This window comes from Ogataea angusta (genome assembly GCF_019207475.1).
Source record: "Ogataea angusta isolate 61-244 chromosome Unknown 61-244_NODE_8_length_553539_cov_90.782090, whole genome shotgun sequence".
NCBI lineage: Eukaryota > Fungi > Ascomycota > Pichiomycetes > Pichiales > Pichiaceae > Ogataea > Ogataea angusta.
This window is the reverse complement of record NW_025065222.1, coordinates 411,458-431,367: the sequence shown is the minus strand read 5'-3', so window position 1 is coordinate 431,367 and position 19,910 is coordinate 411,458. Positions and strand designations below refer to the sequence as shown.

Genomic DNA, 19,910 nt, shown 5'->3' with positions numbered 1-19,910 from the left:
TAGAGATATGTTATACGATTTAAACTTTTCTATTTGGTTGCATAGGAGCCCATTTTTCAGTGAGCGACTCTGCGGAAGCACCTTTCAAACTTTTCGGTTTGCTAGGCACGATGGGTGTAATTTTCTCCGGCCGCTGAGGTGCCGGAGGCTGCTCTGACGTTTGCACTTTCCGCGGAGGAGGTGGAGGCGGTGCGGATGAGCCAGTTGGCGCCGGAGAGCTTGTGGCCGAGCGCGTAGGTCTCATTGCCTCAAGTGAGTATTTATGTTCGGTGTCTGCGGACGACGGCCTTGGTTTTAGTGCGGTTTGCACAGACGAGGACAGACCAGGAACCAACATGGCCGTGGACTCGTTTGCGTCGTACGGAGGCGGCACACGACGTCTTTGCGGCGTTGTCAGAGTGTTTTCCTGTGATTGAGGCGGCGAGCGTCTCGGCAACGTAGGAGCAGTGCTGGAGGAGTCTCCAGAGAGATCGATCAACGTTGGAGCCGAGGCTGTTGACCAGTTGGACGAGTTGAACGATTTGGACTCGGAGTCGTCCACGTCGTCGTCTGGCTCGTTCAAGTCCATCAACTCGTCGGACTTGACTGCGGTGGACCTGTATTGAAGATACAGTTTTTTGAGCAGCACCGACTTGGTCTCTTGGTCTACGAGTTTCACCTTTGAGCTGAACACACCGTAGATGGGCTTGTGGTCCGAAAAAACGAGGTCCACAACGGCGTCGTAGTCCAGCTGCGAGATCGACGTGCCTCTATAGAGAATTCTATCGGTCCATGATGGGACACGCTGTTTCTCGCTGGTGTCGTAGTTGGTCGTCCCTTTGTCGAATTTGTACGTGGGGATAAATTTGATGGGCATCTCCTTGAACCCTTTCATTTCTGCGCGCCGTTTGAGCTCGATCTTGAGCTGGTCATATTCGAGCAGAGTCTCGAGATTGTTGGACGACAGCAACGCCCTCACGTCGTCGTTGGCCTTGGATATGCGGTAGTTCAGGTCCCCGAGCCATATGATGTTGTCGTGGTGCTTGATCTGGCGATTTCGCGAGAACCGGATCGCGTTCCAGGTGGTGATGAAATCGTTGTATCTTTCGTCAATATTGGTGGTTCCTGCCGCAAGATGCGAGTTGAAGAAACAGAACGAGGTTGACCCGTAGTCGAAACGGATGGCTGCCGAACCCTTGTTGGCCGTCATTCCTCCAAGACCGGTTTTCTTGGATTTTCCTTCCACCTGTGTAATTTTCGAAACAGCGTCATCCTTCACGTACAATAGCAGGAGCACAGACGACATGTACTCTGCCCGCAACATGACATACTTGTTAGAACCGCCGTCATTCAGCTGGTGCTCAATGGTTGTCTGCCAGTACTGAGAAGGTGAAGAGTCGTTTTTCAGGATATTGGACGCATTCAGCTCGATCACCTCCTGGAAACCAACAATCACTATATCTGGCGAAAAAGAGCGGCCTCCAACCTGGCGTGGGAACAACCACGACGTGAGGTCGCCCGCAATGGTGTTTCCTGCCAGGTTGTATGAACCGACGTAGATTGTGATATCCTCGTGCGAGACAAATCTGCTTTCGTATTTTTTGCACTCCTCGTTCACGTAGTCGGTTATTGGATCGAAAATCAGCACAGGGACCTGGCCCGAGTTTTTGCCCAGCAGCGTGTCCGTCACGGCCTGCTTGCCCTTGTCAACAAAGTTGTTTATATAGATTCTGCTGATGCTCTTTGTGGCGTCCGAAAGCGCACCGGCAAGGCCCATTTTGCCCGACCGAGAAAAACTCGACTTGAGCGCATTTGTGCCGGTGTAGATTTGGGAAATTTGGTCGCCATGGTCGGCCCAAAGCGTGCTGTGCTTCAGATTGAGGTCGTACGTGTCACCTTTGCGGAACGCGTTGACAAACTCCTCCAGAGCAGCCATGGAGATAACCTGCTGGACAACGTTGGTGCGGTCAAGACAGTCGAGACAGTTGACCCTAAACACCCCGTCTTGCTCCAAAAGAACCTCCTTCGTGGGCTTGTTGTAGCAGAAAAAGCCAAACTTGTCCAGCGCCAGCTGGAGATCCGACAAAATTTTGGTAGCATGGGCATACGTCTTTGCGGTCTCCTGGTGGAAATCAAAGTCTGTGAAGTAAACCGAGTCCGGCTTTTTCTTGCTCAGAGCTTTAAAATGACGCTTGTACTCTCTGTTGAGCTCCACTTCGGACGATTTCGTCGATGAAAGCAAGTTCACGATGTTGACGGGACCATACTTGCCGTTGAGGTTCTCAAAGTGTTTTTCGAATACTGGCTGTGTCGCCTCGAAACTTCTTGTAATTTGCACCTTGGGCGAGATCAGCGCCGTGTCCTGCTCCCAAAACACCGGAATGGAGCCGCGGATCTGTGTGTACGCAAACACGTGGGTCTCGTCGTTGTAGATCAGCTCGGTCTCGACGAAATTGGCAACGTTGCCGTCATCGTCGACGCCTCGAACGTTGAACCGCGTTCCCGCCCGTTTCCAGGACTGTTTGGAGATAATCGTCAGTCGTGCACGGCGGCCGCCAACACTCACACGGAGCGTCTCTGCAAACCCGCGAATCACCGTTGTGAGATACTTGTTTTGGTCCAAAATGCGCTTCGGCACCTCGTCGAGGTTGTTGCGGAACTTGATCACCTCCTCCATCATAAACGCATTCCACATGTAGTCGAGATGGTACCTATCCATTGAGAGCGAGTGGGGCGTGTCCATGCCTCTGGTTTGCAGGGTACTAGTGAGATCGAAGTCTGTGCTGTAGAAGAAAGAGCCGTCCGTGAGCAGCTTGCGCAGCTCGTAGCACGGATGCTGTTCGTATTTGGAGGGGTATCCGCCAGGCTGTGACTCGCCCTCGGCCTCCACGGGGAACCCGTTGGCGTTGAGCTCGAGAAAGTCCCAGGTGTCTCTTGTCAGACAGTGGAACTCGACGTCCATGATTTTGTTGATAACTTCGCCGTCTGTCGGGGAAGCGACGTCGACTTTTCCTGTGATGACGGCCAGGAACACGTTGCCGTTCATCTCGATGAGGCCCAGAAACCCAAGAGGCTTGTGTCTGGAGAGAGAGCGGAAACTCCTGTGGTGGAACTGATCCTTGGCGACCAGCTCAATTGCACACTTGCCGGTCGCGGGGATATATCGAAACAGCAGCACGTGCGTCTCGGATGCCAGCGCAAGCGTCCGCTGTGTCTTGTTACTGATTAAAATCCGCATCGCACAACTGACACAGGATTCGACTTTAAACAAATAATCGGATGGAATAATTTTAGCAGAGGCACACGACATGGCCATCATATATAAACGTCACGGAGAGCCCATTTCATGTTCTCGTAGACGGTGAAAGTGACGCATGTGGCCGGCACCACGCGTATGAGGTTGGCAAATAGTCCTTTATAAAAGCCAAAGAAGCCCTCGCGCACAAACACCTCGGTGGCAGCAGAGATCAAACCGTATCGACCTCTGTTGATCTGGAGTCGCGATCGCACCACTTGCAGCGGGTAGAAAACCATCGTCGACACCATTTTCGACACTGCGCTCGCATACAGGTACTGTGCGGCGCTCATGTGCGACGACGTCGTGAGAATGTGGCGTTTCATCGTGTCGTAGATTGAAAATTGCAGAGCACCTTGCGAGACGCTCAGCAGAGCCGGCGACAACCCTCTATAAAATCCAAAAATCCCCTCGTGGCGGTATATCTGCTTGCACCCGTCCACTATCGACATGTAGGCGCCCGGCGACGCCCGCGACGTGGAGATCATTCTCGTCTTGATCACCCAGATCGGGTTGGTGAAGAAAGACGTGGTCCAGCCGGCAGCAAATGCGCAGAGCAAGTACTGCGACGAGCTCAGCGACTGGTCTGCATCGCCAGAACCGCCCACATACATGCTGAAAACCATATTCTTGTACTCTCTGTAGAAGCTGAAATACAGACCCCAGGCGGTGGTGCTCCCTAGCAGGTTCGGCCCGACTCCGCGATAGAGGTTCCGCACTAGCAGGGACTGTCTGAGCTGTCCGTTAACCATGGAATCCTCCAATAGCTTGTTTTTGATCGCTCGGAAGCTCTCTAGCTGGCTCTTGGTGGTAGTGTCCAGCTGCAATCGGAGCTTGAAAAAATCGAGCGGATGCGAGATGAGCGTCGTGATGAACCCGGCCGTCAGCCCAGACATGGTCTCAATGGATCGCGACGTCAGAAGCCGGGGCTCCTTAACGTCGTCCACGAGATTGAGAGACCTGTCAGACATGTAGGGAAGAAGGGTGCGAAAAGTTTTGTTGCGTCGATCGGCGCGTCGAAGAAGGGGTAGGTCGGGTAGAGCATGGCGAGTCGACAGCTTGGGTGGGCGAGCAGACTGCAAAGCGTAGCAGTGCAGAACGGCCACTGTTCATTGTAGCGTGCTGTTTACTAATCAAATTTGAGCCGCCTAATATTGGTCTCTGTTACGTGCTACGCTGTTTCCGAGTCAAATTTTCATCTGCAGAAATTACAGGAATACAGGAAAAATATTGATCCAACTTTTTGTTTAGCACCATGTCGGATTTCAAACGTCTTAAGCTGAACCTTGTGAAGCCAGTTCCCTCGGACTACGAGATCTCCAGAAACCAGACTCCCAAGCACATCAGCCAGGTTGCTGCGGAGTGCGGAATCACTGAGACCGAAATTGAGCCGTACGGAGCTTACAAGGGTAAGGTCAAGCTCGATGTGATCGACAGATTGCACCACCGCAAAAACGGTAAATATATCCTGGTGACCGGTATCACTCCAACTCCGCTTGGAGAGGGTAAATCCACCACCACTGTGGGACTGGCCCAGGCTATTGGTGCTACCCTTGGCAAGAAAGCTTTTGCCAATGTGAGACAGCCATCTATGGGTCCTACGTTTGGTGTCAAAGGTGGAGCTGCTGGAGGCGGGTTTTCGCAGGTGATCCCTATGGACGAGTTCAACATGCACATCACGGGTGACATTCACGCCGTGGGGATGGCCAACAACTTGCTGGCTGCTGCGCTCGACACAAGAATGTTCCACGAGGCCACGCAAAGCGACAAGGCTCTGTGGAAGAGACTTTGTCCCGAGAAGAAGGACGGTTCCAGAGACATTCCCATTGGCTTGCTGCCAAGAGTGAAGAAGCTGGGACTGGACACCAAGGATCCTAAGGAATGGACCGACGAGGAAGTTTCCAAGTTTGTGAGACTCGACGTCGACCCCAAGACGATCACGTGGAAGAGAGTGCTGGATCTGAACGACAGATCGCTCAGAGGCATCACCATCAACCAGGCTCCAACCGAGAAGGGTCTAACCAGAGAGACTGGTTTTGACATCACTGTGGCCTCTGAAGTGATGGCTATCCTCGCTCTGTCGTCTTCCCTGAAAGACATGAGAGAAAGACTCGGAAAAATGGTGGTTGCTTCGTCGAAATCGGGTGAGCCAATCACCTGTGAGGACCTGGGCTGCGCCGGCGCCCTCACGGCCATCATGAAGGATGCCATCAAGCCAAACCTCATGCAAACTCTCGAGGGCACGCCTGTGTTTGTGCACGCGGGTCCGTTCGCCAACATCTCGATCGGTGCCTCTTCCGTTCTGGCCGACAAGATGGCTCTGAAGCTTGCAGGCACAGAGCCAGGCCTCAGCGCCGAGGAGGAGAGAGAGCAGGCCGGCTACGTCATCACAGAGGCCGGTTTCGACTTCACCATGGGAGGCGAGCGGTTCCTGAACATCAAGTGCAGATCGTCCGGGCTGTCGCCAGACGTGATCATCATCGTGGCCACCGTTAGAGCTCTGAAGGTGCACGGTGGAGGAGCCGAGGTCAAGGCGGGTGCTCCGCTGCCATTGGAGTACACCACCGAGAACGTGGAGATGCTCAAGGTCGGCTGTGCCAACTTGCAAAAGCACATCCAGAACGCCAAACAGTACGGTGTCGATGTGATTGTGGCCATCAACAGAATGTCCTCTGACTCCAACAAGGAGCACGAGGTCATCAAGGAGGCTGCTCTTGCTGCCGGTGCTACCGACGCCATTGTCTCTAATCACTGGGAGGAGGGTGGCCAGGGCGCCAAGGATCTTGCCGAGGGTGTGATCAAGTGTGCTCACAAGCTGTACCCTTCGCAAAAGGACTCCACGGAGTCGTTCCACTACCTGTATGCTACAGAGGGCTCGTCGATCGAGGACAAAATCGAGGCCATCGCCAAAAACATGTACGGCGCCGGCTCTGTCGAGTTCCTGCCCCAGGCTCAGGAAAAAATCAAGGAGTACACCTCGCAGGGCTTCTCGAACTTGCCGATCTGTATTGCCAAGACGCAATATTCTCTGTCCCACGACGCGAAGTTGAAGGGTGTGCCAACAGGATTCACCTTCCCAATCAAGGACATCAAGGCCTCCATCGGTGCAGGCTATCTGTATGCTCTTGCCGACCAGATCCAGACGATCCCTGGCCTGGCTACCAAGTGTGGCTTCATGAACGTCGAGGTCAACGACGACGGCGAGATCGAGGGCCTGTTCTAAGTCCGCAAATAATACTGTCTCTGTTCAACACTGTACTAGACTAAAAAATAGATTTCAACAGTTTCTCGATTCTACACCCCCTATGTTGGCGGGCCCCAATTCTCCTTTTCGGACTCTGTAAGAACGGCGTATCTGGACCGTGTCCGCTTCAGCTGCTGCAGCGCGTTCTGGCACTCAGCAAGAGTGGCCTTTGTGTTCTGTTCCTGTATCTTTACGCTGGCCTCCAGTATGTTCAGCGTCTCCTGAATACGGGCCTCTTTTTTTCCGTACGCAGCGGCGAGGTGCTCGCTGCGCGTCCTGGCAACTCTATAACTCTCCTCCAGGGCCACATTGACCTCTCCAATGCTCTCGTTATTTTTTTCCAAGCGTGTGCTACTCTCCTGAATAAATAGCTTCAACTGCCGCCTCAGATCCCCAACTTCCATCTGCGTGCGCAGCTTGTACTCCTTCTGAGACTCTACAATCACGTCGTAGGACGCCCGCAGCCGGTCTGCCTCCACAGTGCTCATGCTCTCCTGCTCCTGCATGGCGGCCAGCTTCCTTCGCAAAGATTCCTCCTCAAACTTCCACCGATCGGTAGCAGAACAGGCCTCCGTGAGCTGTGCCTCCAGATCGAGCACCTTGCGCTCTTTACGATTGAGCAGACTCTCAGACACCTCGTTCTGGTGTCTCGCGTTCGACAGTTTCTCAGTAAGCGTCTCGTTGTGTTTCACAACTGCAGACAGCTTCCGCTTGAACTCGTCCAGCTCCGCCTGCGTATCCTCCAACTTGTCCTTCAGACCGTCGATCTGCATGTGAAGGCTCTCAATGACCTTTGATGTGCCGCCATTCGACCCCGTGAGCCGGCCAGGATACTCTCGAATCATGGCACGGAGATGAAACAATTACAAAAGCTTGTATTTAATCTGCGTCTGCCGCTTAACGAATCAAGGCTGTGCACAGAGAGAGACGAATGCAAACAAAAAAAAAAAAAACAGTGTGACGTATTATCTTTCTGGCTGTGCACCCGGTTTTGTCCTTCGCACTCACTGTTTTCATTAGGGTCCCCGCGAATGGGCAAAACTGGCAGAAGCGTGACAACTTCCATACATATATATATTAAATCGGTGCATTTCCATCACCCAATAATTTTCTTAACCTCTACGTTGAATGTCTTGGCTCTATGATGCCGGAAATTGGCAACGATTCAAAGTCAGACACATCGGCCATATTCGAACGCAACGTTCAGCCTCTCACAGGCTGCCCCCCGCAAACATGCCCGCCCCACTGGATTTCTGACAACTACACCTGTCCCATTCTGGACTCCACCGTCGAACTTCTCAGCGACCAGTCCAGTCTCGAGACCACGGAGATTGTCGAATACCCGCACTCCGTGAACCTCCCCTCCTGTCGCAAGTGTTCCAGGACCAGCATTTCGGAGCAGACGCTCTCGGATTTCCCATCGCAACTACATCTCACGCAGTCTCTTCGCTTTTACTCCTTCTCTGACCTCGTGGAGTATGAGCTCCAGAATCAGAGCGAGGAGCGGGTCTGCTCCGCCACGACACTGCTCATGACAAGACAGAGACAGCTCTCGGAAACGTCGTTCTATATAGCATGCTGAGGCTCTTCTAACGGCTTACGTAACTGTACGAATAATATAACGGGTTTTAGGTGTTGGTGAAAAATAATTCCAATGAGCGAGACTATTGGCGATTCGCAGTCCATGACCAGGTCGCCTGATGCGTGCGCTTATTGCGGCATATTTGAGCCCAACAGCTTGGTGAAGTGCAACTCGTGTAAGAAATGGTTCTGCAACGGTAAGACCTCGGGGGCCGGTTCCCATATAATCACCCATACTGTTCTGTCCAAGCACCAGTCTCTCAGTCTCCATCCGGACTCGGAGCTTGGAGACACCATGCTGGAGTGCTACAACTGCGGGAACCGCAACATATTTGTGCTTGGCTTTGTTTCTGCGAAAACAGACTCCGTGGTTGTGATTTTGTGTCGTCTTCCTTGTGCACAGTCAAAAAACGTGGAATGGAACACAGCAAACTGGCAGTCACTGATCGAAGACCGCGCGTTGCTTCCGTGGGTGGCAAAGCCGCCATCTGAGGAGGAGAAGCTGGAAGCACAGCCGATCACCTCCTTACAGATAACAAAGCTCGAGACCAAGTGGAAGCAGGACAAGGACGCCACTATTGACGACGTGGAGGAGGCCGAGATGGAGGAAGAGCTGGAGCCCATTCTAATGCGCTACAGCGACGCTTTTCAATACCAGCGCTCGTTTGCGCCGCTCGTGCAGTACGAGGCAAATTACGACAAGCAGCTCAAGCAGTCCCAGAGTCTTGAGAGACTCACTGTGACCTGGAGTCTGGGCACCAATGACTTGCATCTAGCCACATTTGCGTTGCAGTCGTACGACACGCTGGGGATGAAGCTGGCCGTCGGAGACCAGATGATTCTGAGATACAGCGGGTCCGAGCTTGCTGAGCCGTGGGAGCAGTCTGGGTTTATTGTGCGGATCCCCAGTGCTACGCGCGAAACTTTCACGTTGGAGCTGATCGACTCAAAAAATAAAAGCGTGCCGACGCATCTCAACACGGGCTTCACTGCCGAGCTTGTGTGGAAGGGGACGTCGTATGCGCGGATGCAGGACGCGCTGAAAAAGCTCGCTGTGAACAAAAAGAGCGTTTCGGAACACATATACTACGCCCTGATGGGGATCGATGCTCCGCCGGTCGAGTTCAGGGTGAAGAAGAAAAAAACGTACTCGATACCGAACTTTGCCAAGCTCAACGCGTCGCAGGAAAACGCCATCCACAACGTCTTATCAAAACCGCTCTCCCTGATCCAAGGTCCGCCGGGAACGGGAAAAACCGTCACCTCTGCCACCATCGTGTATCAGCTGACAAAGCTGCACAAGGGCCAGATTCTGGTGTGCGCGCCTTCCAACATTGCAGTTGACCATCTGGCATCCAAGCTTGAGCAGCTGGGACTCCGTGTTCTGCGTCTGATCGCCAAGAGCCGCGAGGACGTCGAGTCCTCGGTGCAGCACCTCTCGCTCACGGAGCAGATGCGGAAACACGCCTCGAAGGACCTCAGGAAGCTCCTGGCGCTCAAGGAGAAGAACGGCGAGCTTTCTGCGTCCCAGTACAAGCAGATGGCGTCGCTGCTGTACAAAGAAGAGGCGCTGCTGATGGACAAGTGTCAGGTGATCTGCTGCACGTGCGTGGGGGCAGGCGACCGTCGTTTGGCCAAGCGCAAGTTCAGGACGGTGCTGATCGACGAGAGCACGCAGGCGTCGGAGCCCGAGTGTCTGATCCCGATCGTGAAAGGCGCCAACCAGGTCATTCTTGTGGGAGACCACCAGCAGCTGGGCCCAGTGATACTGAGCAGAAAGGCCGGCGACGCAGGGCTCAGACAGTCGCTTTTCGAGCGACTCATCTACCTAGGCCACATGCCGATCAGGCTGGAGGTTCAGTACAGAATGCATCCATGTCTGTCTGAATTTTCTTCCAACGTTTTCTACGACGGCAGTTTGCAGAACGGCGTCACTGCAGAGAGCAGATCTCGCCCCGACAGCACGTTCCCTTGGCCGATCAGAGAGATACCCATGATGTTCTGGGCCGTTTTTGGCCGCGAGGAGCTTAGTGCGTCGGGCACGTCGTACCTGAACCGGACAGAAGCCATGAACTGTGAGAAAATAATTACCAGACTGCTTAGGGAAGGAGTGGATCCGTCCAAGATCGGTGTGATCACGCCATACGCCGGCCAGGCGACGTTCATAGTTCAGTACATGGAGATGAACGGCTTGATAGCGGACAAATCGAGGTACTCGGAGGTGGAGGTTGCGTCGGTCGACGCTTTCCAGGGACGAGAAAAGGACTACATTATTCTTTCGTGTGTGCGTGCCAACGATAACCAGCTGATTGGGTTTCTGAGCGATCCGAGACGGCTGAACGTTGCTCTGACGAGAGCGCGGTTCGGAATGGCAATTCTTGGCAACCCAAAGACGCTGAGCAAAAATACGATGTGGAGCAGGTTGCTTATGCATTTTAGAGAAAGGGGGTGTCTGGTAGACGGGTCGCTTGAGAATCTTAGGCTGTGCAACATTCCGCTCAGCAGAGCAGGCCAAACCGCAAATGGTGAGTTTGGGCTTGCGTCGTCCACAGCAACTGGCAGATCGCAATCTTACGATACAAACAGTTTATTTTCGTACGGCACAGGGTCCAATTTGAGCCAGCAAAATATGCATTTCCAGGACACGGCAAACAGTCTGTGGCCGAAGCTGGGTGGCCGCCACGAACAGCAATCTGTGGCGTCGAGCAGTGCTGCCTCGAGCCGGCGGTCCAGCTTTATCAGTGTGGAAAATGACGAAATTAGAAAACTAGCAAGGCAATTCCGAGGCCAAATTAGATTTTGATTGCGCATTAACTGGAGAAAATTATATAAATACCTGTGTGCGTAACTAGGTTGCATTTTAAGTTTGCTCTATTTGTAATGTCTATTTTGCAAGAGAAAATCCAATTGAACAACGGCACTGCCATTCCGGTCGTGGGACTGGGCACAGTGACTCCAGATGATAAAAAACCCCTACTCCACGACGTTGTCAGAGCAGCAATTCTCGATGCCGGCTACCGTCACATCGACACCGCGTGGTACTACGGCGTGGAGCCAATTCTGGGCGAGGTTCTGGAGGAGATCTTCAATGAGGGCAAGATCAAGAGAGAAGACATTTTCATCACCACCAAGGTCTGGCCTGCTCTGTGGAAGAACCCGCAAAAGTCTCTGGATAAATCACTCAAGGATCTGAGAGTCGACTACGTTGACCTGTGGCTGCAACACTGGCCATTGACTTTCAAATCTGACGAGAACGGCCAGCCACCGGTTCCTCGCGACAGCTCAGGAAAAGTGCTTGAGGACGACGGCGATTTTCTGGACACATACAAGAAGATGGCTGATATCTATAAAAATTCGAATAAGGTGAAGGCCATCGGAGTCTCGAATTATTCCATTGGCAACCTGGAGAGATTGTTGAAGGAAACTGATGTGGTGCCTGTGATCGACCAGATCGAGCTTCACCCACAGCTCCCTCTGAACGATCTGGTGGAGTTCTGTAAAGAGCACAAAATTGTTGTCGAGGCGTACAGTCCGTTCGGATCTAACGGCGCACCGGCCCTGGAACTTCCTTTGGTGAAGCAGTTGGCGGAGAAGTACAACGTCAGACCTGCAGACATCCTTGTGAACTACCACACGGCCTCTGGACGCGTGGCTCTGCCTCGTTCTTTGAACGCAGACAGAATAAAGGAGGGCTATAAAAAGGTGCCTTTGACCAAGGAGGAACTTGCCAAGTTGTACGAGATCGGCGAAAAGGAGCCTAAGCGATACATTAAAGAGGAGTGGGGCCACCACATTGGACTGCCGTTCTGGGATTAAGGACATCTGATGCCCCCGTTCCAGATTTCGAAGACACATTCTCGTTGGCGTGCGCCAGACACCAGAGGACTGAAAACAATGAGCAGCTTTCGCTGAGTCTCAAAATTGTAATTGGCTAGGTAGTCGTTCGACATGAGCACCTCCGCCACAGTCTTGCGCTTGGATTCAGTGCTCGAGTTTTCGTCGTCCTCCTGTGACCGCAAAAACGACGAGTCGATGCCCAGGTCTTCGCTGAACTCCTCTATCATCTGCTCATTAAGTATTGGTTTATAGTCTTTGATCAAAGATATTCGGGCATCGAGAAAATTGAGCCAATCCAGTCCAAGGGCAGGCACAGTCTTGATTTTGGACACTTTGTTCCTGTACTTGGACTCAAACATCTTCTTGCGCTCGGTCTTGAGCTGGTCCCAGATCGGTGTCGAGCTCCTCTGAGACGTTTCCTGCGTGCTCGAATCTTCGGAATAATCTGCGTAGTCGATCTCATCGTAAGTGTCGAAGTCCTGCTTGTTGCGCGAGCACAGCTGGCGATAAACGACCCCGACCTCGTCCCAGCCGTAGCACCAGCCCAGCTGGTAGTCCGCGTTCATCTTAAGAAACACCTCGTCGCTGATAATGTCGCCCAGTGGCTTGTCTGTCATCTGGTTCGCCACAACGACGGTCACGTTGTACTCGTTGCACAGTTTCCGCAGAAAGCGTCCAAGCTTGATAATATACGACCGTCGCTGGGAAATAGGCAGCTCTGCTCGTATATGGTGCGTAACTGAGTCCAAAATCACCACCTTGACATTTTTATTTCGCTGCAGTAGCAATGGTAGCTGGTAGAAAATACATCGGTCCTGGCGCTCGAGGTCGGAGATGGCCACGGACGGAGTAATCACGTTTTCCATCTGTGGGAAAACCGCGCTATCCTGAATCCCGTTCGCTCGAAGAAGCTCCTTGTAATGGCTGGATATCTGGCTGAGTCGTCTTGTGCTCAGCGCGCTCTCGGTGGGTATATACATGGTTTGAACGGGTTTTCGCGTTTGTTCGAATAATGAGGGCCCCAGTCCACCAAACTCAAACGGCAGCTGGCTGGTCATGCTCAATGTCATCAGGAAATTAGACTTTCCCGTCGCAGAGCCTCCGCTGATCTCCACGAGACAGCCGCATGGAATGCCTCCATTGAGGGCTTTATCGAGCTTTTCATCGCCAGTGGTAAAACAAGTCTGCTTTGGAATGCTGTCATCAATAGTTTGTGGTTTGGGGATACTGTTCTGAAGATGCAGCTTCAGATCAGAAACAAACGTCTTCACGTCTTGTTCAGGGTGCCCTGTCTTTTTCGATATGTCTTCCACAGACCACAGCAGAAGCTCTTGGGAAGTTATACCCTGTGTCTCAAAGGCCTTCACAAGTGGATCAAAATATTCATCGTCCAGAAGCGCAAAATGCCCAACCTCCTCAGCAAGATCCATGCTATCCGTGTTTTTTTCCCTAGTTTATTTTTCATCTTGCGCGTCACCCTGCACAGCCTTATTACAATACATATAAGCGAGTATCTACTCTAGTTCTATATCGCCTGCGACTTTCAGAGAGGCCTCGTCTTCGTCTTCGTCCATGTTATCGTAGTCGTCGTCTTCGAACACGTCTTCGTAGATAGCCTCGGACGATCCCTCAAGCGAATATCGCAAATCATACTCTTCTTGCGTCTCGTCAAACTTGCCGGCTTCCTCGTCGAGAGTGCCAACCTTGCTAGTCCTGCGATATGTGATTGCAGGCTCTGCGTCTTGCAACACTGTGGCTGAAAAGCTGATAAAGGCAACGCGCTTCTTCTTCTTGTTGAACGCAAAGTACATGTTGCACCATAATGTGCCCGGCAGGTCATTCAGGAACGACTGCGCCGGCTCGTACTGGAAACATGTGCAGTCATCTAACTCCATATGTGTATTTATCGTCTGCCATATCCAGCCGAGCCCTGATGACTTGCCGAGCGATATAAGAAGCGAGTTTATGCGTTGCACCAGCTCCGCGGACGAAGGTATAAGCGTGAAGTTCGTTGGCTGCACATTCGAAAAATCATGGTCCGGGTACACCGAGTTCAAAATAGCAATGAGGTAGGCAAAGAGCCGTCTCGACGACTGCTGGCTGAGAGGACCGAACGGAGAGTACTGGTCGTCCAACAGGGGTATTTTGTCCAGCTCCTCGTTCAGAAGCTTATCAAAACCATTGGACTTCGGAAGAGACTTTGGAGGAGACATGTATGGCGAATGGAAAGAGCGAGAGCGCGACTTGTTGATTGGGTCTTTCTGAATGAGCGAACGTGCAGTCGGTTTCGGAGTCGGGTGCGAATAGCTGGACGAGCGTTTCTTCAGACGAATAAACTCAGGAGAGATGTAAGACACGTTTTTAGGCGGCGAATTGCTCATCGATACGTCGCTATTAGCCCTGCTTTTCTGCTCCGCTTGTTTATCTTGCTGCTCGCTATTGCAGTACAAGCGGTCGATAGTTTTGTACAGTTTGCGATCCGAGCCAATTGGCTTGGTGGTGAAGAGGTCGACAGTTCCCTGGATGTGCATATCCGTTGTGTCAAAACTGAGTGCTTGGTTGACAAGCTCAATGTCAAACTCGTCAATGTACTGGGCCGTTAGCTGCCGGAAACGCGCACGAAATTGCGTGCACACTTACCTTCATATTGTCAAAGGGTTAGAATCACAGTTATCCAACCACTACGTCCAAATTCGGTTTCCAAATGTCTTAAATTGTTTATCGTGAGAATGGTTATCACTTTATCTGTTTATATTATTCACAAGCACGTTCACTTCAGAAAAAACTCAAACAAGGTTTGGGGGTTGGGCTGTGGCGAAGGTGGCTGGTTGAAAGAGCCGGCAACTCGAGCACCCGAGAAAACATCCAAACACCAACAAACAGATTAACATTCACCTGAAATTCGTGTAAAGAAGCTTAGCTCATCCTGCAAGTGTTAGGTGAGCAAAGAAAACTGGCTTGCACATGGCATTCTTTATCCTGCTGTCGGGTAGCTATGACCCAATTTGACAATAGAACTGGGCTTGGATGCAAACGTCTTTTCGGTTTTGGAACAAGAATAGAAAGTTCTGTGTTCTGGAAGGCGTTCCTGACAGTTGTAGTTTATAGTTTCGCACTTTTCATGCATGCGAAATCTTTTTGAGAACGTATTTCCTTGCATGAATCGAATGGCTATGCAGGAGTGTTGGTGTAAATTGGTGTCCGGGCATGAGGCGACCAGTCCGTTATCTCACATCTTTGTTTGCTGAGCCTGGGAAGCAAGCGAGATACTATCTTCGAATTTCAGAACAAACGTATTGCTGTGTAGCTACTGCATTGTTTCTATTTTAGAGCCATGCAAACCTGCTATTGAGATACTTTGATTTTTAAGAACAATAGAATTTCAGATTTCAATACCGGTGGCTGGTGAGGATTAGCATTCATGTCAAAAAACAATACCTTCCTATATATTTACATACAAATCCAGAGCAATCTTTTTTTCGCTTACTTTAGTTCAACTCATCTCGAACAACTATGGCTTCGCAGACTCAATCGAGTTCGTCCGTGTCGGCCTTTGTGTCTGCACTGATTTTGAACTTGATTATATTCGCTGTTTTCCTCATAGTCTTTGTTGTCTGCAAAGACAGGTTCAAAAGAGTGTATCAGCCAAGATCCACGGTCGACACTGTTCCTAACAGACTCAGGGCAGACCCTCAGCCTAGAGGCGCCTTTGCTTGGATTACCTTCATCCTCTCGAAGCCAGAGTCTTACATAATTGAGAAAGCTGGTGTTGACGGTTACTTTTTCCTGCGCTACATGTTGACCTTTGCTTCGCTAGGAATTGTCGGTGGCTTATTTATTTGGCCAGTGCTATTTGCTGTCAATGCTACCGGGGGTGCTAACCAGAAAGGTTTTGATATCATTTCGTACTCTAATAACGTCGGAAGATGGAGATCCTTTGCTCATGTGTTCTGTTCCTGGTTGTTCTTTGGTTTGGTCATCTACACAATTTACAAGGAGCTGATCTACTACACTAGTTTCAGACACGCTTTGCAGACTACTCCGCTGTACTCGTCGCTGATCTCTTCCAAAACTCTGTTTATCGACAACGTTCCCGATTCCATGTTGGACGAGGACACTTTGCACAGACTGTTTCCAGCTGCTGTGAACGTTTGGTACACTCGAGACACCAAGGAGCTGCAAGACCTTGTCAAAAAGAGGACCAAGCTTTCTGGTAAGCTTGAGAACAGCATTGTGAAGGTTGTTGGTAAGGCCATCAAGCTCAGAGCCAAGGCTGAGAAAAAGAACAAGCCAGTTCCTGAGCCGGCCAACGAAATCACCTCCTACATTCCAGAAAAAAAGCTTCCAACTTACAAGGACTCCTGGATTCCATTTATTGGAAAGAAGAAATCTTTGTTCACTACAGGTATTGACGAGGTTGGTGACTACAACAAGAAAATTAACGAGGAGCAATTGAAGTACCCGGACGGTTTTGAAAAGACTGGGTCTGTTTTCATTGAATTTGCAAACCACTTGGAGTTGCAAAGAGCGTACCAAGGTGTTCCCTACTCGAAAGAGCTCAAATACTCGAGAAGATTCACCTCTATTGGTCCTGACGATGTTGTTTGGGAGAACTCTGGGCTCACCGCCAAGGTGAGAGCTGGTAAGCGGTCGATCGCAATCACGATTTTGACCCTGACCATAATTTTCTGGGCCATTCCGGTTGCCGTTGTCGGTGCCATTTCCAACATTAACTACTTGACAGAAAAAGTGCATTTCTTGCGTTTCATCAACAACATGCCATCTGTCCTTATGGGAATCATCACAGCTCTGCTTCCAACCATCGCTCTTGCTGTGCTGATGATGTTGCTTCCGCCATTCATCAGAAAGATGGGTAAACTCAGTGGATGCATGACAGCTCAATGTGTTGACTTTTGGACTCAGCAATGGTACTACGGGTTCCAGGTGGTTCAGGTCTTCTTGGTTGCTACCTGTACTTCTGCTGCCGCATCCTCTGTCTCTGATGTGATTGAAAACCCATCTAGTGCCATGCCTTTGCTTGGTCAAAAGCTGCCAGCTGCTGCCAACTTCTACATTTCGTACATGTTACTGCAAGGTCTTTCCATCAGCTCTGGTGCTTTGGCCCAAATTGTTGGTCTGATTCTCTCCTTCTTCCTTGGAAGAATCCTTGATAGCACCCCAAGAAAGAAGTGGAACCGCTACAACACCTTGGGAACTCCATCGTGGGGTACCACATATGCTGCTTTCGGTCTTTTCACGGTCATTATGCTTGTTTACTCAATCATCTCGCCAATCATCATTGCGTTCACCACCATCGCCTACTTGCTCATTTATGTTGCATACCTTTACAATCTGAACTACGTTCTCGATCGCAATGTTGACAATAGAGGCCGCAACTACCCATTGGCTCTGTTCGAAGTGTTTGTTGGCTTGTACCTTGCCGAGCTCTGTTTAATTGCCCTCTTCGTGATGCCAAAGAACTGGGCGTGCGTGGTTCTGGAGGCGGTCATGCTGGCAGCTACCGTTGCTGCCCATCTTTACTGCAGATGGAAGTTTGAGCCTCTTCTCGACACCGTGCCTGTCGGTGCCATGAAGGAGGCCAACGGAGGCATTGCCGGTGCTTATCCAATGAGTGACCAAGGTCTGCGTCAGATCCAGGAAGAAGGCCAGAACTACTTTGTTGCTGACGGCTCTGAATCTTCCAAGTTCTCGGAGTACGGCGAAGGTGCTAAGCGGAACTCATTGGCTAGCGACAGCCATACTGCTGCTACCGACCTGGAAAAGATCGGAACCCTGGACAACGAGGAGAGGCCGTTCACCCAGGCCAACGTTACCGAAGAACAGGTCAACAAATTCGATGCCAGACGTTACGCTAGTCCGTCTTTCGTGAAGGGATACGTGAACAGATACTTCAAGCCAAGAACTTACTTGAGCTTCAACTACGTCAGGTCTATACTCCCTGCTTCGTGGCAGGATCCGGTTCCTGATCAGGGTCAGACATTCAAAGATCCAGCTGCCTCGGTGGACGAGCCATACTTGTGGATCGCACGTGACAGCCAGGGCCTGAGCAGAAGCTTTGTGGAGCGCTGCCAAGGAAAGCTGCTGATCAGCGACGAGAACGCCGTTGTGGAGGATAACGGAAAGAATAGGTACACTGGTCCGCCACCAGACTATAAGCCTATTCATAAAGCCTGATGACGCCACAGTTAACTTCTTTTGTGTTGCCGAGATTTAATGTTCCTAATTTCGGTGTGTGTATTAATGGTAGTGAATCAAAGTTGATTTTACTTTCTGCTGGTCTGAGGTGTAGTCTCGTCATCTTGAGGTGGTTGTTCGAGAAAAAGACAAGTTGTAAAATTTCGACACTAAGAATGACTTACTCTGTGAGACAAATTGGTGCTGCCAACACCTTGGACTACAAGGTGTACCTCGAGAAGGACGGAAAGCCAATCTCTCCGTTCCACGACATCCCCCTGTATGCTGACGAGAGCAAGCAAATTCTGAACATGGTTGTTGAGGTTCCAAGATGGACCAACGCCAAACTCGAAATTTCCAAGGAGCAGAAGCTTAACCCAATCATTCAGGACACCAAGAAAGGCAAATTGAGATTTGTCAGAAACTGTTTCCCTCACCACGGTTACATCCACAACTACGGCGCCTTTCCACAAACCTGGGAAGACCCTACTGTGGTCCACCCAGAAACCAGAGCCGCTGGTGACAACGATCCTCTGGACGTTTGCGAGATCGGCGAGGCTGTGTCGTACCCTGGTCAAGTCAAGCAGGTGAAGGTTTTGGGTGTGATGGCTCTGCTTGACGAGGGTGAGACCGACTGGAAGGTGATTGTCATCGACGTCAACGACCCATTGGCTCCTAAACTGAACGACATCGAGGACGTCGAAAAGCACCTGCCAGGTCTGTTGAGAGCCACCAACGAGTGGTTCAGAATCTACAAGATCCCTGACGGAAAGCCAGAGAACCAGTTTGCTTTCTCCGGCGAGTGCAAGAACAAGAAGTACGCCGAGGAGGTCATTGCCGAGTGCAACAACGCCTGGAAGAAGCTGATTGCTGGCGAGAGCACTGTTAAGGACATCGAGCTCACCAACACCACCTTGAGCAACAGTGCTACCACCGCAGACGCTGGTATCCCTGCTGCCGATCCTAAGCCGGCTGCTCCTGTCGACAAGTCTATTGATAAGTGGTTCTTCATCTCTGGTTAGTTACATAATCACTCTATATAGTTGGCAGTGGCAATGAAATGCCTAATTTTGTCGAGATCCTTCACCCCGTCCGTTTCCACTCCGCCGCTCACGTCCACCCCCAGACATCCTTGCACCGACAACGCCTGGCGCACGTTTTCCGGTCTGAGACCGCCTGCCAGCAGGTAAACGCCGTGGTATTGCCTATTGAACTCTTCTGCGTCGTCCCAGTTGATGACCTTGCCTTCGCCTCCGAGCTCCGAGTCCAGCAGGGGAAGTATATGTAGATGCGTTTTGGTGGCCTCTGCTATGTTGGGCTTGTTTAGCACGTATCTGGCAATCACGGGCAGAGTAAGGTGGTTGATGTACAGCGAAAAATCCTCCGACCCGTGTAGTTGCACAAAATCCAGCTCCAGGTCCCGCGACAGCTTCACAACGTCGTCCAGGGGCTGGTTTCTAAACACCCCGACCAAGTACGGCCCGTTTTCGGTGATCAGCCGCGCACAGTACCGAAACCACTCGGGTCCCTCCAAATGTGATTTTCGCAGATGCTCAAGGAGCTTTTTGGGGTCCACAAACTCACGCCCTAGCGATCGCCGTCTCGCCTCGCACAGCTTGCTTATCTGTCTCGCCTGCTCAGGGTCGATGGTTCTTGCTCTATTTGGCACAAGAATCACTCCCAGCAAATGCGCTCCGCTGCTGACTGCGACTTCAGCCTCGGTGAGAGATCTGAGTCCGCAGATCTTGACTACCTGACTCATGAGATTAATTTTGTAGT

At 51.3% G+C, this 19,910-nt stretch overlaps 12 protein-coding genes across 12 annotated transcripts; 6 read left to right on the top strand and 6 right to left on the bottom strand.

Moving 5' to 3' along the window:
* Positions 1 to 19: 19 nt before the first annotated feature.
* On the bottom strand, positions 20 to 3,025 carry KL928_004088 (uncharacterized protein; the record flags this gene model as incomplete). The annotated part of the gene is made up of 1 exon (XM_043204747.1): positions 20 to 3,025. One exon carries the CDS (start codon positions 3,023 to 3,025, stop codon positions 20 to 22), a length of 3,006 nt encoding a protein of 1,001 aa, XP_043058782.1.
* Positions 3,026 to 3,294: 269 nt separating this feature from the next.
* KL928_004087 (uncharacterized protein) lies at positions 3,295 to 4,245 on the bottom strand (the record flags this gene model as incomplete). Its single annotated transcript, XM_043204746.1, has 1 exon — positions 3,295 to 4,245. The coding sequence occupies one exon, from the start codon at positions 4,243 to 4,245 to the stop codon at positions 3,295 to 3,297; it is 951 nt and encodes a 316-aa protein (XP_043058781.1).
* Positions 4,246 to 4,529: 284 nt separating this feature from the next.
* KL928_004086 (uncharacterized protein) lies at positions 4,530 to 6,497 on the top strand (the record flags this gene model as incomplete). The annotated part of the gene is made up of 1 exon (XM_043204745.1): positions 4,530 to 6,497. One exon carries the CDS (start codon positions 4,530 to 4,532, stop codon positions 6,495 to 6,497), a length of 1,968 nt encoding a protein of 655 aa, XP_043058780.1.
* Positions 6,498 to 6,577: 80 nt separating this feature from the next.
* On the bottom strand, positions 6,578 to 7,363 carry KL928_004085 (uncharacterized protein; the record flags this gene model as incomplete). Its single annotated transcript, XM_043204744.1, has 1 exon — positions 6,578 to 7,363. One exon carries the CDS (start codon positions 7,361 to 7,363, stop codon positions 6,578 to 6,580), a length of 786 nt encoding a protein of 261 aa, XP_043058779.1.
* A 296-nt stretch (positions 7,364 to 7,659) lies between these two features.
* On the top strand, positions 7,660 to 8,100 carry KL928_004084 (uncharacterized protein; the record flags this gene model as incomplete). The annotated part of the gene is made up of 1 exon (XM_043204743.1): positions 7,660 to 8,100. The coding sequence occupies one exon, from the start codon at positions 7,660 to 7,662 to the stop codon at positions 8,098 to 8,100; it is 441 nt and encodes a 146-aa protein (XP_043058778.1).
* Positions 8,101 to 8,172: 72 nt separating this feature from the next.
* On the top strand, positions 8,173 to 10,902 carry KL928_004083 (uncharacterized protein; the record flags this gene model as incomplete). The annotated part of the gene is made up of 1 exon (XM_043204742.1): positions 8,173 to 10,902. One exon carries the CDS (start codon positions 8,173 to 8,175, stop codon positions 10,900 to 10,902), a length of 2,730 nt encoding a protein of 909 aa, XP_043058777.1.
* A 77-nt stretch (positions 10,903 to 10,979) lies between these two features.
* Positions 10,980 to 11,724, top strand: KL928_004082 (uncharacterized protein; the record flags this gene model as incomplete). Its single annotated transcript, XM_043204741.1, has 2 exons — positions 10,980 to 11,628; positions 11,705 to 11,724. 2 exons carry the CDS (start codon positions 10,980 to 10,982, stop codon positions 11,722 to 11,724), a joined length of 669 nt encoding a protein of 222 aa, XP_043058776.1.
* A 187-nt stretch (positions 11,725 to 11,911) lies between these two features.
* Positions 11,912 to 13,366, bottom strand: KL928_004081 (uncharacterized protein; the record flags this gene model as incomplete). The annotated part of the gene is made up of 1 exon (XM_043204740.1): positions 11,912 to 13,366. The coding sequence occupies one exon, from the start codon at positions 13,364 to 13,366 to the stop codon at positions 11,912 to 11,914; it is 1,455 nt and encodes a 484-aa protein (XP_043058775.1).
* Positions 13,367 to 13,450: 84 nt separating this feature from the next.
* KL928_004080 (uncharacterized protein) lies at positions 13,451 to 14,467 on the bottom strand (the record flags this gene model as incomplete). The annotated part of the gene is made up of 1 exon (XM_043204739.1): positions 13,451 to 14,467. One exon carries the CDS (start codon positions 14,465 to 14,467, stop codon positions 13,451 to 13,453), a length of 1,017 nt encoding a protein of 338 aa, XP_043058774.1.
* A 982-nt stretch (positions 14,468 to 15,449) lies between these two features.
* KL928_004079 (uncharacterized protein) lies at positions 15,450 to 18,131 on the top strand (the record flags this gene model as incomplete). Its single annotated transcript, XM_043204737.1, has 1 exon — positions 15,450 to 18,131. The coding sequence occupies one exon, from the start codon at positions 15,450 to 15,452 to the stop codon at positions 18,129 to 18,131; it is 2,682 nt and encodes an 893-aa protein (XP_043058773.1).
* A 176-nt stretch (positions 18,132 to 18,307) lies between these two features.
* Positions 18,308 to 19,153, top strand: KL928_004078 (uncharacterized protein; the record flags this gene model as incomplete). Its single annotated transcript, XM_043204736.1, has 1 exon — positions 18,308 to 19,153. One exon carries the CDS (start codon positions 18,308 to 18,310, stop codon positions 19,151 to 19,153), a length of 846 nt encoding a protein of 281 aa, XP_043058772.1.
* An 8-nt stretch (positions 19,154 to 19,161) lies between these two features.
* KL928_004077 (uncharacterized protein) lies at positions 19,162 to 19,893 on the bottom strand (the record flags this gene model as incomplete). The annotated part of the gene is made up of 2 exons (XM_043204735.1): positions 19,162 to 19,588; positions 19,652 to 19,893. The coding sequence occupies 2 exons, from the start codon at positions 19,891 to 19,893 to the stop codon at positions 19,162 to 19,164; spliced, it is 669 nt and encodes a 222-aa protein (XP_043058771.1).
* Between the last annotated feature and the right edge of the window lie 17 nt (positions 19,894 to 19,910).